Source organism: Erpetoichthys calabaricus, chromosome 8, assembly GCF_900747795.2.
Source record: "Erpetoichthys calabaricus chromosome 8, fErpCal1.3, whole genome shotgun sequence".
Lineage (NCBI taxonomy): Eukaryota > Metazoa > Chordata > Cladistia > Polypteriformes > Polypteridae > Erpetoichthys > Erpetoichthys calabaricus.
This window is the reverse complement of record NC_041401.2, coordinates 14,494,218-14,513,142: the sequence shown is the minus strand read 5'-3', so window position 1 is coordinate 14,513,142 and position 18,925 is coordinate 14,494,218. Positions and strand designations below refer to the sequence as shown.

General features: G+C 40.5%; 1 protein-coding gene across 8 annotated transcripts in view; it reads right to left on the bottom strand.

Moving 5' to 3' along the window:
* The window catches only part of atf2 (activating transcription factor 2), a 225,384-nt gene that overhangs the window by 166,964 nt on the left and 39,495 nt on the right, over nucleotides 1–18,925 (bottom strand). For 4 of the 8 annotated variants that reach the window (XM_051930645.1, XM_051930644.1, XM_051930647.1 and 1 more), the window contains exons 7-8: nucleotides 13,084–13,198; nucleotides 5,307–5,435 (exon numbers count right to left, since the gene is read on the bottom strand). In XM_051930645.1, coding sequence (XP_051786605.1) covers nucleotides 5,307–5,435; nucleotides 13,084–13,198 — 244 coding nt within the window. The remainder of the gene's footprint in view (nucleotides 1–5,306; nucleotides 5,436–13,083; nucleotides 13,199–18,925) is intronic. The other 4 variants (XM_028806252.2, XM_028806254.2, XM_028806253.2 and 1 more) reach the window with 1 other exon arrangement.

The following is an 18,925-nucleotide window of genomic DNA, read 5'->3' as shown; positions in this document are numbered from 1 at the left end:
AGTATTTGGCAGCTATTGTATAATAATAGTGATCATTTTTTGGTTTTTTTCATTTTTGAGCTTCCTAGACACCCCAAAGGTAGAATATCTCACAAAATCATATTTCCCATAAAAACAGAAAATCCAGGGCCAAAACGATTAAAATATTGTTTTATGGAAAAACACATGAATAAAGAATAAATTGTACACTGCAAGAGATTGACATAACAATAAGCACAACATAGCCTACACAATTGAAATTAAAAAAGAAAATTGACTATAACAGGACATTCCCTATCAGCACTCCCTGACGGATAATCATTTGCAATATCCACACCTATTGCCTTAGCCTTTTAAGAAATAATAGCCTCCGATTAGTTATCACCAGCACACTCTCTTTCAGTTATCCAAAGTAACAATAATCTTTCAACTTCATCAATTGCTGGTGGTCTGTTTTTAGAGAGTACACGTGCAACACCCTTAAAAACTTCAGTTTTTTTAATTTCCTTCTTGTTTTTCAAAATTGTAACTATAGTACATTTACTCATGCCATACGAAACTGTAAGATCAGTCACGCGTATACCTCTCTTATATTTTTCAATCATTTCTTTCTTTGTTTCTATTGTTATTGATCGTTGTACCTTCTTTGGTTTTGTGCTTAACTCTCTAGGTTTCTTTGGACCCATTGTTATTTGGTAAAAAGCACAAAATAATCAGTAAATAACAGTACTATCACGGGCACAGTAAGAAAGCAAAGCACTGGGTAACGCTGCACTTAACATTTTAAGGCTTTGTTTATGACACACAAGGCGCCCATGCAATCGGAAACGTGTTTACTTTTTTGGTCGTGTTTCGGGATTTTGGTCGTGTTCTGATGCATTTTGGGGCACGAAAAAAGCGGTCGTGCTGCATAGGTTTGTTCATGCTGCGGGGTGTTACTCTATTTCTCTGACACTTTTGGGTCACAGGTAGCCATTGCTGGATCATGAGTACATGAGACTTGTTGGAGTTCGGCACTGCCCTGTTGGGTTTCATGGGTGCTGCAGGGGAAAGAAGAAAAGTGTGCTTTGAATTGGTGATTCCTGCACTGTGCTGAGCAGGTGGGTAATGAGTGAAAGCATTTCCCATGAAAAATTAAAAGAAGTGTGTGCTGAACTTGTGTCCTGCATCTGTGTTGCTTTTGGGGAGCTATGCACCCCCTACAGGCTCCATATCTATATCATATAGTACATTTTATATCTATCTATCTATCTATTATATAGTGCCTTTCATTTCTATCTATCTATGTGTCTGTCTGTCTATACCGTAGGAGCTGGAACAGCTTTTTTTTATTTTTCTTATTTGCTAGCAATCATAGCAAAACAAGTGGCATGATACAGTGACACTCAATCGAAGGGAGGGGGTCCCCACGTGGAACTCCAAGATGCACAGATACAGAGTAATGGTACTCACCAGTACACTAAGAAACATAGCTGGTACTCTAAGATGAAACTGATAGGGCACTGCTCAGAAAACAAACATAGGGAGAATGTGCAACAGACAGCGTCCAAGTACGGAAATCGAACAAATGACACTTAAACTGTAAAACTACACGTCAAGACGCTTCACAGTTATACTATGAGAACTTCTTACACGTCAAGCATAGCATCAAGTCCTTCATCAAATGCGTTGTTCTCAAAAGAGTCAAAACTGTGATCAGAATCAAAGTCAAGGTCTTCATATTCTGTATCACTACCATTCTAGAACTTTTCTAAGACGTCTTCAACCGTATGTTTTCTGTTTTTTTTTGAAGAAGAAGACATTTCCCTAGTACAAAATTCAAATCTTATTGTGCATCAACCAAACAATCCCCATGCACAGACGCTCATACTTAACGGTTTGTAAAGATGGCCTGTCACAGAACCAATTTATTTTTTGCCTTTTAAGCATAGCTGTGACATGCACTGCAGCATGAAAGACCAATCATAGACAACTACACATCACTGGAATGCTCTAAACCTCAGCTATCCAATTGCAATGACCCTTTAACTGTATAGGAGAAAGTAGGGTGAAATGACACCTTTTATTGGCTAACTAAATAGATTACAAATGCGTACATCTTGCCTGATGAAGGGGCCTTAGCTGCCTCGAAAGCTTGCACTTGTAATCTATTTAGTTAGCCAATAAGAGGTGTCATTTCACCCTACTTTCTCCTGTATCAATCTATGGCTAACACGGTACAACACTCTACTCCTTTAACTGTATGCGGCTTGACACAGGTGGGCTAAATGTAAGCAATTCAGTCACCGCTGTTACCACAAAATGACAAAAATGTCAATCAAACCTCGAAATCTGTGACATTTTAGGATCAGGGTTTGAACAGAAATCAATACCAGACCTCTCCCTTCTCTACGGATCATTGCAAGATCCAAATTGCATTCTCTTAAAAAAAGTTATTCATCTTTACAAATGTTCTGCCCGCAGTAAGGATCCCACAAGATTGCGTATTTCTGGGCTTCACTCACAGGTCACAATTGTGGGCACAATGCTTGATTGTTTTCATATCATAGAACGGGGGCACCAACTAATAAATGACCTACAAATGATGGCACACTGCAAGGCACCAATTACACCACGATAAAGTAGGACAACCCACCTCACTTAATTTTGGGGAATTACAACAGTCACACAAGTGCGCATGGGAGGCAGCTGAAGGGTTCACAAAGGGATAATTTCATGCCAGACCAGGGGGTGACAGGGCACACTAATCCTCCCTCTTTTTCATCGGCAGACCAACCACAAGAAATTTTGCCTGGACTCGAAGACATCACTTCCAGTTTCAGGTCCAATGACGACACTTCTGGTTCCGGGCCTGATGGTGACACTTCTGGTCCCGATGACATCACTTCCCCTGCCAGCTTTAAATCCGCCATCTTTGCCTATCATGATTGTTCTATTGTTGGACTGAAGTCTGCTGAGACCTGTCCTATGGAACCAACCTTTCAATCTTGGCAGCCTAATTCAAGTGTACGGGTGGCTACCCCCGAAACCTCTTCCTGTGTCTGTCCAATCATTTCACACAACGCAGCCGTCCTCTTTGTTGCACCCTCCTGAAATGTCATCTCACACACCCCTTAGGGTGCAGGCACCCCAGTTTGGGACCCCATGATTTAAAGTGTAAAGGAAGGTGTGCATAGGTTATGTGCAAATGCTATGCCATTTTATACAAAGGACTTGAGCATCCATTGAATTTAGGATCTGCGGTGGGTCTTGTAATCAATGCCCCGTGGATATGGAAGGGCCGACTGTCATATGTCATGTCATGTCATGTCAAATGAAAGGAAAGAAAAAAAAAAGAAGAAATGTAAAAGCCGAAAACTAAGCACAATCAGATTTAAGTGCAATTCAGAGCAGAGCACAATCACACTTCACCCGAGTTTCACTCCATATTAAGCCCGTTGTTTTACATTTCACACTAATTGGAAACTAAGTATCTTTCATATTTTTTTTAATCTGTTTCGTATTGCTATTGACATATGTTGTTTAAAATTTTAGGCAGAATTGTGAGATTAATTACTGTAGTAAATTTATATCAAAAAGCAAATATTCCTGGCTAAACATATATTATAGCCCAAAATGACATACACGGTACAGTTTCCATAGTGATCAGCACATACACTATATGAGATGGAAGGAAATATTCCATCTGGCACCGTCATTTACACTTTTTCTTTGCAATGAGACATGCTGTCATCTTTGGCATGTTTGCTGCTTAAGCACTTGAACTGGCCTAAATGATGACAGAATGAGGTAAGCTACTGAAGTTCATTTTTAGTACAGCTTCATAAACAAGCAGATGTGAAGCGGCTCCAAGAAGTACCTTCAGAGCGGAGGCGCCACAGATTTCCAAACTGCATAAATTTACCCAGAGTTAAAGGAAATTTCTGGGTTTACTAAGGCAATAATACAAAAGAAATGGTAGGTGCAGGTCTGCTATTTGCGACAAAAAGCTTTACTTCATGTAGGAATAATCAAGACTATGTGTGTCTAACATCCGGGTAGATATCCTGGCAGGTTCTTCACAGATATGCCAAGGACGTCAAGCAAGTTGCTCTTACATCATGAAGGACTGGACCTAAAATGGCTACAAGCCCTGGATTCAGAACCTCTGGATCCTCTGCAGTTTGCCTATCAGGCACATATAGGAGTGGAGGATGCTCTCATCTCCAAGCTCCACAGAGTCTACCTCCCACTTGGACAAAGCCACTGCCACAGTCAGGATCGTGTATTTTCTATTTTTCCAGTGCCCTTAACAACATTATGTCTCATCGAATGGGTAAAAAGCTCAAGGCTTTCAATCTCGATACTCCCAAAATCTCTTAGATCATGGACTACCTGGCCAACAGAGAGCCCGAAGACAACCTGTTTCAGAAATGGTGGAGTGTAATACTGGAGCACCACAAGGAACTGTTTTGTCTTCCTTCCTGTTCACATCTCTACACAATGGACTTCCAGTACAATACCCATGCTTGCCATCTACAGAAAATTTTCCGATGACTCCTCCATCATAAGCTGCAATAATAATGGGACTAATAATGGTACATAAAGGTTGTGGAGGACTTTGTCTTGTGCTGCAAGCACAACAGCCTGGAACTCATCAGCAAGACAAAAGAACTGGTGGTGGACATCCAGTGTTCACCATTCAGGGGGAGAATGTGGAAATGGTGTAGATGTAAAAGTAAGTTAGTATCCAAGGAATAAAGCCAAAACAGAAGACAAACTAACTCAGAATATCATGAAGGATGTCTAGAAAGGACCGGGCATAATTACTGGACTCTAGAAATCCCTTTCTGGCACATGAGCCCTGGATATGGATAAAGCTAACAAGGTGAACCAATTTTTTTTTTTTTTTTACATTTTCCCTCCCAGTCCCACTCCACAAAATCCCAACTACAACAACAACTCCTACCACTACAGCTGGAATGGCCAGTGATGAGTCCACCTCTGACCATCAGTATAGACTGCCCATAACTGAAGACCAAGTGAACACACAGTTCTTAATGTGCTGACCAACTGTGTGGCATCTTCTGCCACCTGTTCAGTTTGCCCCTACAGCTCCAGAAAGTGCTGCTGCTGAGGAAAACTGCCTAAGAAGGCAGGCGTCACTTCATCTATTGACTATACAGTACATCAGTGACGCTTACGGACCACATCATGATGAACTTTGAGAGGCTGGTCCTGGACTATACGAGTGCTCTTGTGGTAGACCACCTGGACCCAGTACAGTTTGTCTATTGGACAAAGTGGAGGATGCAATTGTCTGTCTGCTCCACAAGCCTTATTCTCACCTGGACAAAGCTGGCAGCAATGTGGAGATTACGTTTTTTTTTTATTTTTCCAGTGCCTTCAACAACATCCTTCTTACGGGGTAAACTCAGAGATATGCAGGTGGATGAGCCTGTGGTGTCCTGGACTATCTGTCGGGGCAAACAGCAGTTTGTGAGAGTCAAGGACTGTGAGAGCAACACTGGAACACCACAAGGAACATGCCTGTCTACTGTACTCATCACTCTCTACACCTACGCCTACAAATATAACATCAGGTCATGTCACTTGCAGAAATTCTCAAATGATTCTGCACAAATGGGGGAACTATAGAAGTAAGGGCAGAGTAGGGCCTTTTTCTTTAGGAGACTGAGTTCATTTAATGTGGGAAGTGACATCCTTCACATCTTCTATACCTCTGTGATTGCCACTGTGGTGTGCTGGGCTGGTCACATCACTTCAAGAGAGGCCCACTGAATTAAAAGGGTAGGCTCAGTTATGGGATTCATTCTGGACCCCCTGAAGGTCATAGTAAAGGAGAGAACTGAAACAAAATCAAGTGCCATTATGAACAATGCACACCCTCTCGGACTTTCAGCCAAAATATCATTCCGAAGAAGTGTGTCAAGATACGGAACTGGGGGCACCTAAATACCAATGACAACGTGCCTGCATAATGCCTCACTGGGACTGGCACTGCCAAGGCAGACGTTTTTCTTTCTAATTATTTCTTTCTATCTTCTGCCTTGTGTGTAATATATGTGTATTATTTATTTATTTCTCTGCCTATTCATTTATTTAAAGAGTGAATTTCCCCCTGGGGACAAATAAAGTAAAATTTGTTCGTTCGTTATCATATCTACTGAGTTTAGGCTACACTTTGATACTCAAAAAAAGTTAAATATGTTGGTCCTTCTCCCACAGAATTATTTCTGACACTCTTTAATTCTGACCAAATAAGCTTCATTGCTTCAAAGAAAATGTGTTTATGAATATACAGTGGATTGAGAAAGTATTCAGACCCCTTAGCTTTCTGCATACTTTACTGTGTTGTAAAGATTTCATTTGAAATGAATACATTTGCCATTTTTGCCCATCAGTCTACACTCAATAGTCTAATAATGACAAAATGAAAACATTTTTCTACAAAGGTCTGAAAAGTTATTAAAAATCTGAAACATTTTCCCTCTCCAATGACCGTGCATATCACATAAACACACTGGTGGATGGTGGTCATGATGAACTAGGGAATCCATTCCCGGGTGGATTCCTGGACATTTTTCATTCCCGGGAATGAAACTGCTGGAATTACCGGGTAAATGGGAATGGCCAAGTTTGCATATATAGCGTGTAAAAGTGTAAAAATCGATCAAGAAATAACAGAGTTATAGTTGAAAATAATTAAGGTGGCGCCATTGCTGCAGCTTGCACTTCATCAGACAACAGCTTTGAATAGCAACTTGAAATTGCAATGCGTCAGTCTGTTGTATCCGCATTATCTATGCCAAGAAACTTGCCATCACAGAATGATGACAAGAAACTGGATGCATCAGTAAAAGCTGAAATGGCGGTGCTTCAGAGCAATGGCAAGCACGGGCATTGTTTAGAACAAGCGTATCTGTATCTGATGACTGTGCCACCTACTTCAGTGGAGGCAGAGCATGCTTTCTCAGCGGCTGGCATACTCTGCATGAAGGTGCGCTCTCACCTGGACGACCGCACGCTGGACACATTGTGCTTTCTACGCTCTTATTACCGCAACTAACTAGATACATGTACTTATATGACAGCATGAACTGCTTGCAGATAAGGTCAGTCTTTTATAGGTGTCAACACATCGCAGTAGTTTTATTAAAAATAAGTGTCGATCTTTCTAAAACCGTTCACATGTGAGATGCCCGTGCACTGAGTCATCCCCGGGAGCCCGGGATTCCCGGGAATGACATGTGGGATTCCCAAATTCCCGGGAATGGATTCCCTATGATGAACTCAAATGACTCTCCCACAACCTGGTCAGCTTGAACAAAGCTATGGCGATATGGTTTTGGGGTGGACGTTGTGGTAGGTAGCTACCTGGTGGTCCAGAAAATGGTCCTATACAACTACACAGCATTTCAAATTAAAATCTTGACATTTTTAAAGTTTACAGTAAGAAGCTTTTGGTAGAATAGTTCTCAACTACAACTATCTGAAAGTTTCTATACATTAGGCTTATGGAGCATTAAAAGGGCAGTTTCTAGTTGGTGTGTCATGTGAGCAACTGCTTCATTTTGGCAAAATTATCTTCTAACTGTGCCTGTTAACTGAGGCATACAAATTATTAGAAACTGTTTATGCAAGAGTTTGAAATGTGTCAGCAAGTATGAATGTCTGATACTGTACCTTTGTATCAATCAGATCTACGTACATTCTAAGTGCCACTTTACAGCTGCTTGGTGTGCATTATTCAAGTTGCATCTTGCATTATACATATACTGTACATACACTTAAGTGAACGTCAGCACAGAAAATGTATCTCAATTAAATCAACATGGCTGCTGCCAGCAATGAGTACAACTAGCAACAGTCAGTCAGCAGTAATCACACCACCACAAGAAACTGTGGAAGAAGCAGGTTTTTCCAAAATAACAGATCTACTGCATCTAGTCTAAATCCTAATCCATGTATTTTAAAATCCTTAGAGGCACTGCCAAAGCAGATCCAGCAGAATTCTTTCATCTTAAGGGTGAATCACATACTCAAGGACATCAGTGGAAATTAAGAGGAAGTGCATTTAGGACTGAAGCCAGGATGCACTTTATTACGCTTAGTGTTGTGGGAAGCTGGAACAAACTATCGAGACATGGAGTTGAAGTAGAAACCTTGACAACCTTTAAGAAGAATCTGGACAGGATATTGAGACAGCTTAGCTATTAGCTGAACAAACAAGCTACTAGTGCTATGTCTTTTTTGTATATAGAGACCAAAAGTGTGCACAGTACTCCAGATGAGGCCTCACCAGCCTGTTACTTAACTCAAGCACAACCTTCCATGACTTGTGCTACACACACTGTGACACAGTTCACCAAGTATTAGAACAGCAAGGCCAATTCATTTGTTTTTGCTATACACTGAAAACATTTGGGTTTAAGATCAAAAGATGAATACCAACTTTTACTTCCTGGTATTGACATCCAGACATGGTAAGCACCATAGAAGAGAGCACCTCGTGCTACCCAATTCTTTTAGGCAAGGGAAAATATTGAAACCTGTGACTGCCAGGTGTTCGTTATTCCCCAGGTGTGTCCTGTTCGAAATGATTGTTTAAACAATAAATGGCTAATCTGAATGTGCACACTCGGTTTTAGCCTTGGGTTTCACTTGTGATGACTGCATTCGTCGTTCAAAAAGATAAATCATCATGAAGGCCATAAACCAGTCTATGGGAGAAGAGCAAGCCATTCTGAAGCTGAGAAAATGGGAAAATGGGCATTGCACAAACTTCGAGAACAGCCAATACAACAATTTGGAAAAATAGTGACAGCTTGGAGGAAAAATCCAAAAACAACACATCACCAACAACCTCCAGAGGGCAGGAGTGAAGGTACAACAATCCTTCATTTAAAGAAGACTTTGAGAGCTGCAGTGCCTGGGATGCAAACAGATGGTTGCTTGTGCAGCAAATGCATGCAAAAGGCAAAACATAACAAATAAAATAAAATGAAGCAAATGAAACCCAGATGAGAGGCAAAAATCAAAGTCAAAATTCAGGCAAACCACGAAAATCAATCACAAAGAGAATACTATAAGGGTTTTGAAGGTTTTATCTACAGAACAGATAAAGCTCAGTGCAAACTCTGACCTTTTATCTCGTCTGCTGATGAATCTGAGGTCATGAATCTGGACACCATGTCCCTAGGAATACAGGACACGACCCTAACAATGGTATGCAAAATGGCTTCAACACAGGAAAAGGCTATAAGACCCCAAAATTCAGACCTGATCATGACAGTCAGTGAGTCGCAGGCTTCATGCAGTTATTGTAAGCAACGGATATGCAACCAAAAATTTTGTGATATCACTGCCTGTTCCTGTACTTTTGCTCTGTGACGGATACCATGCTGAGCCCAGTAACCAGAGCCGTACTAGGAACCTTGCTCGGTCAGGATGCCCACAGTGTGTAAGGTCAGTGGGAGACGGCTTGTGTAGGATATTATCTCCTCCATAATGCTAGATGGCAGCCCCTCTGGGATGTGATATCACCACAGATTCCCACAGGGCAAGTTTGGAATTGGAGTTCATTGGCTCAGTACTTTTGTGGTCCATAGGTGCTGCCAGGGAGTGCCGGGAAGACTAGCGAGCTGTACTTTGTTGGGCTCCATCCTCAACTGGAAGTGTTTCCGAGCCACGGTTTCAGGACACTGTAAGTGCTCCCGGGTGTAACATAAAAGGAGCAGCCCCGCTTCAATCTGCAAGCCAGAGTGGGGAGGAGGAGGAGGACGAAGCTTGCTGTGAGGAGCGGAGAAAGAGACAAGTAGGTGACAGAGAAAGAGAGAAACAGCGTTTTACTGAGTGCTGTGGTTGTGGTGTGGGAAATTATTACTTCAGTAAGAGTTTCACACAAAATAAAAGCCATTTGAATGGCAAACTTGTGTCCAAGCCTGTGTTGAGAGTTTGGGGAGCTGCAGCACCCCCTGGTGGCCACAGCTCACTTAACACTAGAATTACCAGAGCCTACGAAAAAACTCGTAGATCCGTCCCACCTTAAATCGCTTCACACTTCTCCATCAGCACCTTTTGTCCTGTAAATGTGTTGATAAGCAGCAAGCAGCCTACTATCACATTCCCCCCCACCGCCGCACAGTTTTCTCAGCTCAAGTCTGTTTACCTGTGTGTCAGTTGCTTGGAGTTGCATAGAGTGAGAAGTCAAGCAAAATGACACCTTTTATAAATACTATATCGTTATTTGGAACACACGCATTTCATGTGTGTTCTGTGTCTACAATGATCTATGTAAACACATCGTTAAAACAGAAACGTTTTTCATGTTTTAATACTAATTGACAAAATGTAGACATGAAATTTATAATGTGTGAAGCCTGAAGCCCAAATATCAAAGAAACAGTTTTACAAAAGGTACAAATATAATAGAACAAGTGCGCTTTTATTCAAAAATATAACTGAAGAAAAAGAACCGCTTCTGTGGCGCAACGGTATCAGCCGTTGACTGGCAATCAAAACTTCACGGGTTCAATCCTCGACGAGTCCGTTTTGAGAAGTGAGCTGTTAGTATTCTTACTAATTTAGAATAAAAACATACATTTGATTTCAGTCTGTAACAGCCAGTGTAAATATATGATACTTGTAAAGATTAGCTTTGTTTTTTTTTTTTTATTCAGTTTCATTCTCTCAGTCTCTACCGATGCGCCACAGAAGAGGTCGTAGTAAATGCGTGTCACCCTAACACGGGTTCTTTTTCTGCAGTTATATTTTTGAATAAAAGCGCACTTGTTCTATTATATTTGTACCTTTTGTGAAAGTGTTTCTTTGATATTTGGACTTCAGGCTTCACACATTATAAACTTCATGTCTACATTATGTCAATTATTACTAAAACATGAAAAACGTTTCTGTTTTAACGATGTGTTTACATAGATCGTTGCAGACACGGAACACACATGAAATGCATGTGTTCCAAATAACGATATAGTATTTATAAAAGGTGTCATTTTGCTTGACTTCTCACTCTATACAACTCCAAGCAACTGACATGCAGGTAAACAGACTTGAGCTGAGAAAACTGTGCGGCAGTAGGGGATGTGATAGTAGGCTGCTTGCTGCTTATCAACACATTTACAGGACAAAAGACACTGATGGAGAGGTGTGAAGCGATTTAAGGTGGGACGGATCTACGAGTTTTTTCGTAGGCTCTGGAAATTCTAGTGTTAAAAGAAGTAGGTGGTCTGCTACAAAAGGTGCTATCTTGCATATTGTTTAACACATATAGATGTCAATACCAGAAATTATTTTTTATTACTGTATTTTTAAAGAGGAAAAAGGGGAATGACCAGATAAGAAAAGTGCAACATCAATCAGAGAATAAAGACCCCATTCCACTGGTTCAACACTAATAAATCAATGAGCAGGCTAACGGCTACTAAAGATCTACAAGTTTATAAGCAGTTCACAAATGTGTTCACATAGAGAACAAAATACAAGGTGATATTAATGCGGCACATCACTAAAAGTGATATTATTGAGAGATGTGGGTGTTTTGCTGGCAAAATATTGGCTGTTTTACTGCACATTAAGTGATTATTGGAATTCATTTTGATATTTTCCATGACTTTTATGTACCATTTAAATACAATTTTTTTAGCATTTCAAGGACATTTCAGTACTGGATTTTGGCTTGTTCATTTTCATGACTCTCTAAGTTTTCTAGGAATCAAACAAACAAATATTAGAGGATGAAAATTAGTATCTTCTTCTTCTTTTGGCTGCTCCCGTTAGGGGTTGCCACAGCAAATCATCATCTTCCATATCTTTCTGTCCTCTGCATTTTGTTCTGTTACACCCATCACCTGTATGTCTTCTCTCACCTCATCCATAAACCTTCTCTTAGGCCTTCATCTTTTCCTCTTCCCTGGCAGCTCTATCCTTATCATCCATCTCCCAGTATACCCCTCATCTCTTCTCTGCACATATCCAAACCAACGCAATCTCGCCTCTCTGACTTTGTCTCTCTCCCGTCCAACTTGAGCTGACCCTCTAATGTCCTCATTTCTAATCCTATCCATCCTCGTCACACCCAATGCAAATCTTAGCATCTTTAACTCTGCCACCTCCAGCTCTGTTTCCTGCTTTCTGGTCAATGCCAGTGTCTCCAGCCCATATAACATAGCTGGTCTCACTACTGTCCTGTAGACCTTCCCTTTCACTCTTGCTGATACCCGTCTGTCACAAATCACTCCTGACACTCTCCTCCATCCATTCCACCTGCCTGCACTCTCTTTTTCACCTCTTCCACAATCCCCATTACTCTGTACTGTTGATCCCAAGTATTTAAACTCATCCACCTTCACCAACTCTATTCCCTACATCCTCACCATTCCTCTGACCTCCCTCTCATTCACACACATGCATTCTGTCTTGTTCCTACTGACCTTCATTCCTCTCCTCTCTAGAGTGTATCTCCACCTCTCCAGGGTCATCCTCAACCTGCTCCCTACTATCGCTACAGATCACAATGTCATCAGCAAACATCATAATCCAGAGGATGAAAATTAGTATGATAAAAAAGGCTACGTAGAACAAGGAATAAAGAGGTGGAAATGTTACAGTAGGAGAAGACCAACATATAGAGTATGACAGAAGGAGTCAGGCACTCTAGGAGTCAGGGTCAGGGTCTAAATCTGTTAAACATCGCTTTAAAGGAGTTGTATAAATCCTATGGATGATGTTAAATTGAACAACCTGATGATTCAAATTCTTAGAGCAGTTTTTGATTTCTTTAAAGAATGAATCCCAAGTTTAAGGAAGAAGAGGACGGCATCCCACTTAACTGAAATAGTGACAAGTGTTTTAATACGTCCTGCACTCTTATCTCATATTCATCTTTTGATCTCAAGAGTAAATGTCTTCAGTGTACAGCAAAAACAAATGAATTGACCTTGCTGTTCCTGTACTTTCAGAAGTATAATAAAATCTAACATCCTATCAATTTTCATCTGTTCTCTCTCTTGATGTAGATAGTGAGAAGTCCACTATGACCCCCAAGTTCTTCTCTTAAGGAACTCTTATTTCATCCTGATAACTTACCGGAATAGCTGTAGGTATATGTACACTTGGGGCTGCAATTGAAGCTGGAATTGTAACAGGCATTGTCTGTCCATTAGGAAGTTGCAAAAGCACTGGGAAAGAGCCAGGAACTGGACTGATAAAAGACAAAAAAAATAAACATTTTGTAGTCAAAATATTAAATTGTAATTGTAAAGTCAGCATTTTCTTTGGGTGATTTTACCATATTCCTAATCAGTTCTGGATGCTGTCATTATACTGAAGAACAATAATTGTTTAAGTCAAGTTGTTTTGTATAGTTAATATTAACACCCATGTAGTAGAAACTGTATACTGCTGTATACGAAGACTCGGCAATTCCATCCTTTAGAACAAATCAAAAAAAGACAGTTATTTAAAAATAGCACAGCTTTATTTGCTCATCAGACAACTTTATAGTAAAACTGCTGATATATATATCACTTTCGGGCAACTGGTGCACCGTGGAATTTTGTAAAATATTTAAAATTCCTAGTGTTTTTGAACTTTTGGAATCTCTCATCTCTGTGAGCAAGGTTTTTCAACACTTACGGAAATGAAGCCTAAGAAACGTGAGAGACTTCAAATGATCGACAAGGAAATTCGCGTCTGTCTTTCGAAAATTGATCCTCGCATCAATCTCATATGTGCTGAAAAACAATCTCAACGTTCACATTAATTCAATTTAAGATTTATCCTTTGATTCCTTTATTAAGAAAATGTCTTTCAAACTTGTAAAATTAACTGTTTTTATTAGCGATTGTCCATAGATTGTGTCGTCACAACTTTATTTATGGGCAGTCCCTCAGGTGCGCCGCGAAAGAAAATTTTTGGACTTAGTGCGCTGCAACTCGAAAAAGGTTGCCTTTTGCTGAGATATATATATATATATATATATATATATATATATATATATATCCATCCATCCATCCATTGTCCAACCCGCTGAATCCAAACACAGGGTCACGGGGATCTGCTGGAGCCAATCCCAGCCAACACAGGGCACAAGGCAGGAAACAATCCTGGGCAGGGTGCCAACCCACCACAGTATATATATATATATATATATATATATATATATATATATACACATATACATACCTGGTAGGTAACCACCCATACAATCAGATTGTGAATCAGACTACGAATGCCATGAATGTAATTACCCCGATCTACATGCTGTCAAATAAACGAACCACACGCCGTGGCGCAACGTAAGAGGCTTCACCGCTGACGTCCGAGGTTCGATTCCTGAGAGGGGGTGCAGTGAGTGTGTATGCCTGATGAGCCCAGAATTAGGGCGAAACATGTGTCGAGTACTCTTTGCATTATTTGATATTAAACTATTTCAACCATATATATATATATATATATATATATATATATATATATATATATATATATATATATATATAAATCCAACATCTGTCTGTCTGTCTGTCCTCTTTTCACAAGAGAACTACTTAATGGATTTAGATTGGGTTTTTTTTTTCCGGATGATTTTGTGACTTCTCTCATCACGCTAAGTATCACAGTTCGCTTGTGGTACCAATTTATTTGCACTAATCCGAGAGAGAGGCTGCGGGCTGAGGGGAGGGAGGGTGAAGCTCTCCTAAGTCACATGCTAACCTCCGGTTGAGTTGGTCTTCTTCTCGCCACGTGTTGGAGTGCACCTTGCCTCTGCTTAACTAGTGATACCTGTTTGTTCAACAAACATTATCATCTAGAGATTGTTAAGGATCAACATTTGACGTTTTTGAGAGAGAGATTACAACTACGTGTGTTTTAGAGGGTAGCTGGTCATTGGCAGAGATGTCACGGCCACATGCTTTTCTCTCCATGTGGGGGACGCTCTCCCGTCAGAGCTGAACACGATCAGATACACAGCCAACGTCTGACATTAGAGCATACCTACCTTCCACTTGGCCAGAATTACATTTTAATTTTTTTTTATTGTTTTTTAAGTTTGTTCTGTTTCACTACTACATGGGCAGAACCACTAGGGACAGCTAGTTTAGGCTAAAGCTAAAAAATTAACATTACATAGTGTCACACATGAGTGCTTGGGAGGCAACTAAAAGGCTCAAAAGAAGGCAATTCCATGCCAGACCAGGTGATGGCAGAGCACACTAATCCTTTCTCCTTCCCCCCTGAACACCAACCACGGGAAATTCCACCAGGTCCAGAGGACGTTACTTCCAGTTCCAGGCCAGATTACATCACTTCCGGTTCTGGACCTGATGGCACCACTTCCAGTTCCTGTCTCAGTGATGTCTCACCCCCCAGTCCGGCTTTAAAATGTTGTATCTGATGAATCAGTTCTGTCTTGAACTGAACTCGAACCTGTAAAGACTTGTTTGCCAGTTTTGCCTTTTTTCCAGCCAATTTTCAAGTATATGGGGAGGCTGCCCTAAACCTTTTTGTGGTGTCTGATCAAATCATTTCACAATAGTCAGCCTAACATGAGAATCACTGAAAGTGCTATTCTGGGATAAACAGAAAGGTAAAACTTCAGCGGTACTCAAATAATGTTTTAATGAATCTATACTAATTAATAAAAGGCAAAGCCCTCACTGACTGACTGACTGACTGACTGACTCACTCATCACTAATTGTCCAACTTCCCGTGTAGGTGGAAGGCTAAAATTTGGCAGGCTGATTCCTTACAGCTTACTTACAAAAGTTAGGCAGGTTTCATTCCGAAATTCAACGCGTAATGGTCATAACTGGAACCTCTTTTTTGACAATATACTGTAATGGACGGCAGCTCGATGGCCGTGGGAGGTGGAGTTGAGTGTCACGTCATCACGCCTCCCACGTAATCATGTGAAAAGACTGTGAATGCAGTAGGGAGAAATGAAGGAAGAGCCGCAAACAGCAAAGAACAAAAAAATTCATTAAACAATTGAGAAGGGAGCGAAACAATAAGAAGCGAGCGAGTGAAGCATACAAGCATGTTCATAAGGGAAACAAAGCACGGTGGAAACCGTAAGTTTAAATTAAGTTTATAGAAACGCTCCCGCTGCGGATTGCAATAACATATTCGCGAGATAAAAGTTTAATGAGAAGACACGAGGTATAAACGAACCACACGCCGTAGCGCAACGTTAGGGGCAACAGTTTCAACCATTCTATGATCTGCTTCTCGCAACTGAAAGACGGCAAATGGCGGATGTTAGCCGACTTGCTGACCGCAACGTTAGGAGCTTCAACTCTGGCGCTGACGATAGAGATTCGATTACCGAGAGGGGATGCAGTGAGTGTGTATGCCTGATGAGCCCAGAATTAGGGAGAAACACGTGTCGCATACTCTTTGCATTATTTGAAAGTAAACTATTAAAACCATTCTATGATCAGCTTCTGGGAACAGAAAGAGGGCACGTGGCGGATGTAAGGCGACTTCCTGACCAACCAGAAGTGTAACCTGGCAGGTAACCACCCATACAGTCAGATTGTGATTCAGAAAACAAATGCCATGAATGTAATTACCACGATCTACATACTGTCAAATAAACAAAACACACACCGTAGCGCGACAGCTGTGAAAAGCGAGGTTCACAAAAAAACAGATCCTTAACAAATTGTTATTGGTATATTTTCGATCCGTTTAAAAAGATTTTCTTCTCTTCTTAAAAAATTAAAAGCAGTACTTCGCCGCAACGAAGCGCGAGAATTTGGCTACATATATCAGCTTCTCACAATTAAAAGAGGGCACGTGGCGGATTTTAGACGACTTCATGACCAAACATAAGTGTTACCTGCCAGGTAGGGTTACCACTTTTAATACAATAAAATAAGGGACGCATACTGCAGCGGGGGCCACATCCCAGTGCCAACACTTTGCAGACTCTACTTAAAAGACCCGCCCTCCTCACTGGACAGTTAAAAAGACCAAGGAGGCATCTTCATAAAATGCGTGTGGGATGATTTGCATGAGACGCTGCTTTAAAAACAAAATGATAAAAAAAATATGGGACAAATCCCGTCCCGTATTGATTCAAAACGGGACGCGCAATTTCATTCTCAAATACAGGACGATTCCATATTTTAAAGGATGGGTGGCAACCCTACTGTGCCAGGTAACCACCCACACAATCAGATTGTGATTCAGACTAGGAATGCAATGAATGTAATTACCCCGATCTACATACAAGGCGAAAGTCTTGCAACATTCAAAGATGATGGTTTGGGATAAGTACACCATAGAACATAAAAGAGCTTATGAAGCCTTGAACAGAAAAAAGCAAGATCTCAGAGATCGTAAAAAAAAAAAATAGGAGGTAATGTCGTTTTACTCGCTGTAGATTTTAGTCAAACATTACCAGTTATTCCACGAGGGAGACCAGCAGATGAACTCAACACGTGTTTAAAATCCATGCTTCTCCCACGCTCGGTTATATGTCGCGTGTTCTCGGGTAGGTACACCAAAAAAATGTATACATTTAAGCATGTAATGGGCAAACAAAAAATGAGGTATACCCGAAGGCACTGCAGTAGTACTTAATGTAACTTACTTCTTAAATGTTAATGTTTTACTGTTTAATAATTTATACGCTTCTTATATGTTGTTAAAATTCTTTTATCAAAATACCAGTGACAGCGCAATGCACGATAACATGGAGTGAATACACCATACGCATCCGCCCACGGCCGCCCTGGTGTGCGCAGATAGGAGTTGATTCTACAATAAAATAAAAATAAAGATAAAAAGAGTAATACAATCATCACCCATAAAGCGGATAGTAGACGTGACGTACTATATGTGTACCAGATTTCAAGTCAATACGTGAAACGGTTTGCGAGCTACAGGTGATTTAAAATCCTGGACAGACAAACGAATAGCCACGGTAGCAAATTACAGAAGAAGATTTTACTGTTTAATAATTTATATTTATATGAAATGTGCTTCTTATATATTACTTCATATTCTCATATGATAATGATGTTAATGTTGTTTATATTGATTTCTATGTTATTGAAACTGCATGTATGTGTGTATATGTATGTATATATATATATATATATATAAAATATATATATATATATATGTATATGTATATATGTGTATATATATCTGTATATATATATATATGTGTATATATATATGTATACAGTAATCCCTCGCTACTTCGCGGTTCACTTTTCGCGGATTCACGACTTCGCTGGTTTTTAAATACAAGTGATTGCCCGCCTATCGTGGAAGTTATGTTCCAGACCCATCAGCAACAGGAGAAAATCCGCGATATAGAAAGACCATATAAATAAACATTTTTATAGTTTAAGCCTTAAAATACCCATCCCACATGCTTTAAACACATGTAAACTTATAAAACACACTTTGTTAACACATATGATATGTGGATGTCGGGCTAAGGATATGAGTAACATCTCACTATTATAAAACATTTTAACTTCACGCAAGACAAGATAGTGAGACAGGAAAATTGGTGATGTACAGGCTTTTAAATTATTGAAACGCAGAGCGACAAGCAGCACAAAGCCAGCACAAAGTCCACTTCTCCTTAGCGTTCATTCAGCTCCCCACCCCCTTGACAATGTGAAGTGGCAGGAGCGTACTGCGCTTCCGGGGAGGGGGGGTTTGAGCGAAGGTGCGTTCAGCTCTCACATACCCACACACACATACACACTCCTCCTCCTTCTTCTGAACACTCAGAGCGACAAGCAGGCATTTTGGCAGAAGCAGCACAAAGTCCATTTCTGCTCAGCGTGAGTTCAGCTGCCCCCCTTCACAAAGCGAGTGCAGACACACTGACGTCTAATCGCTGCGTGCAGTGTGAAGTGTTGGTCTGAGGAGTTTAAGAATGTAGAAAGTGTTTAAGAGCAT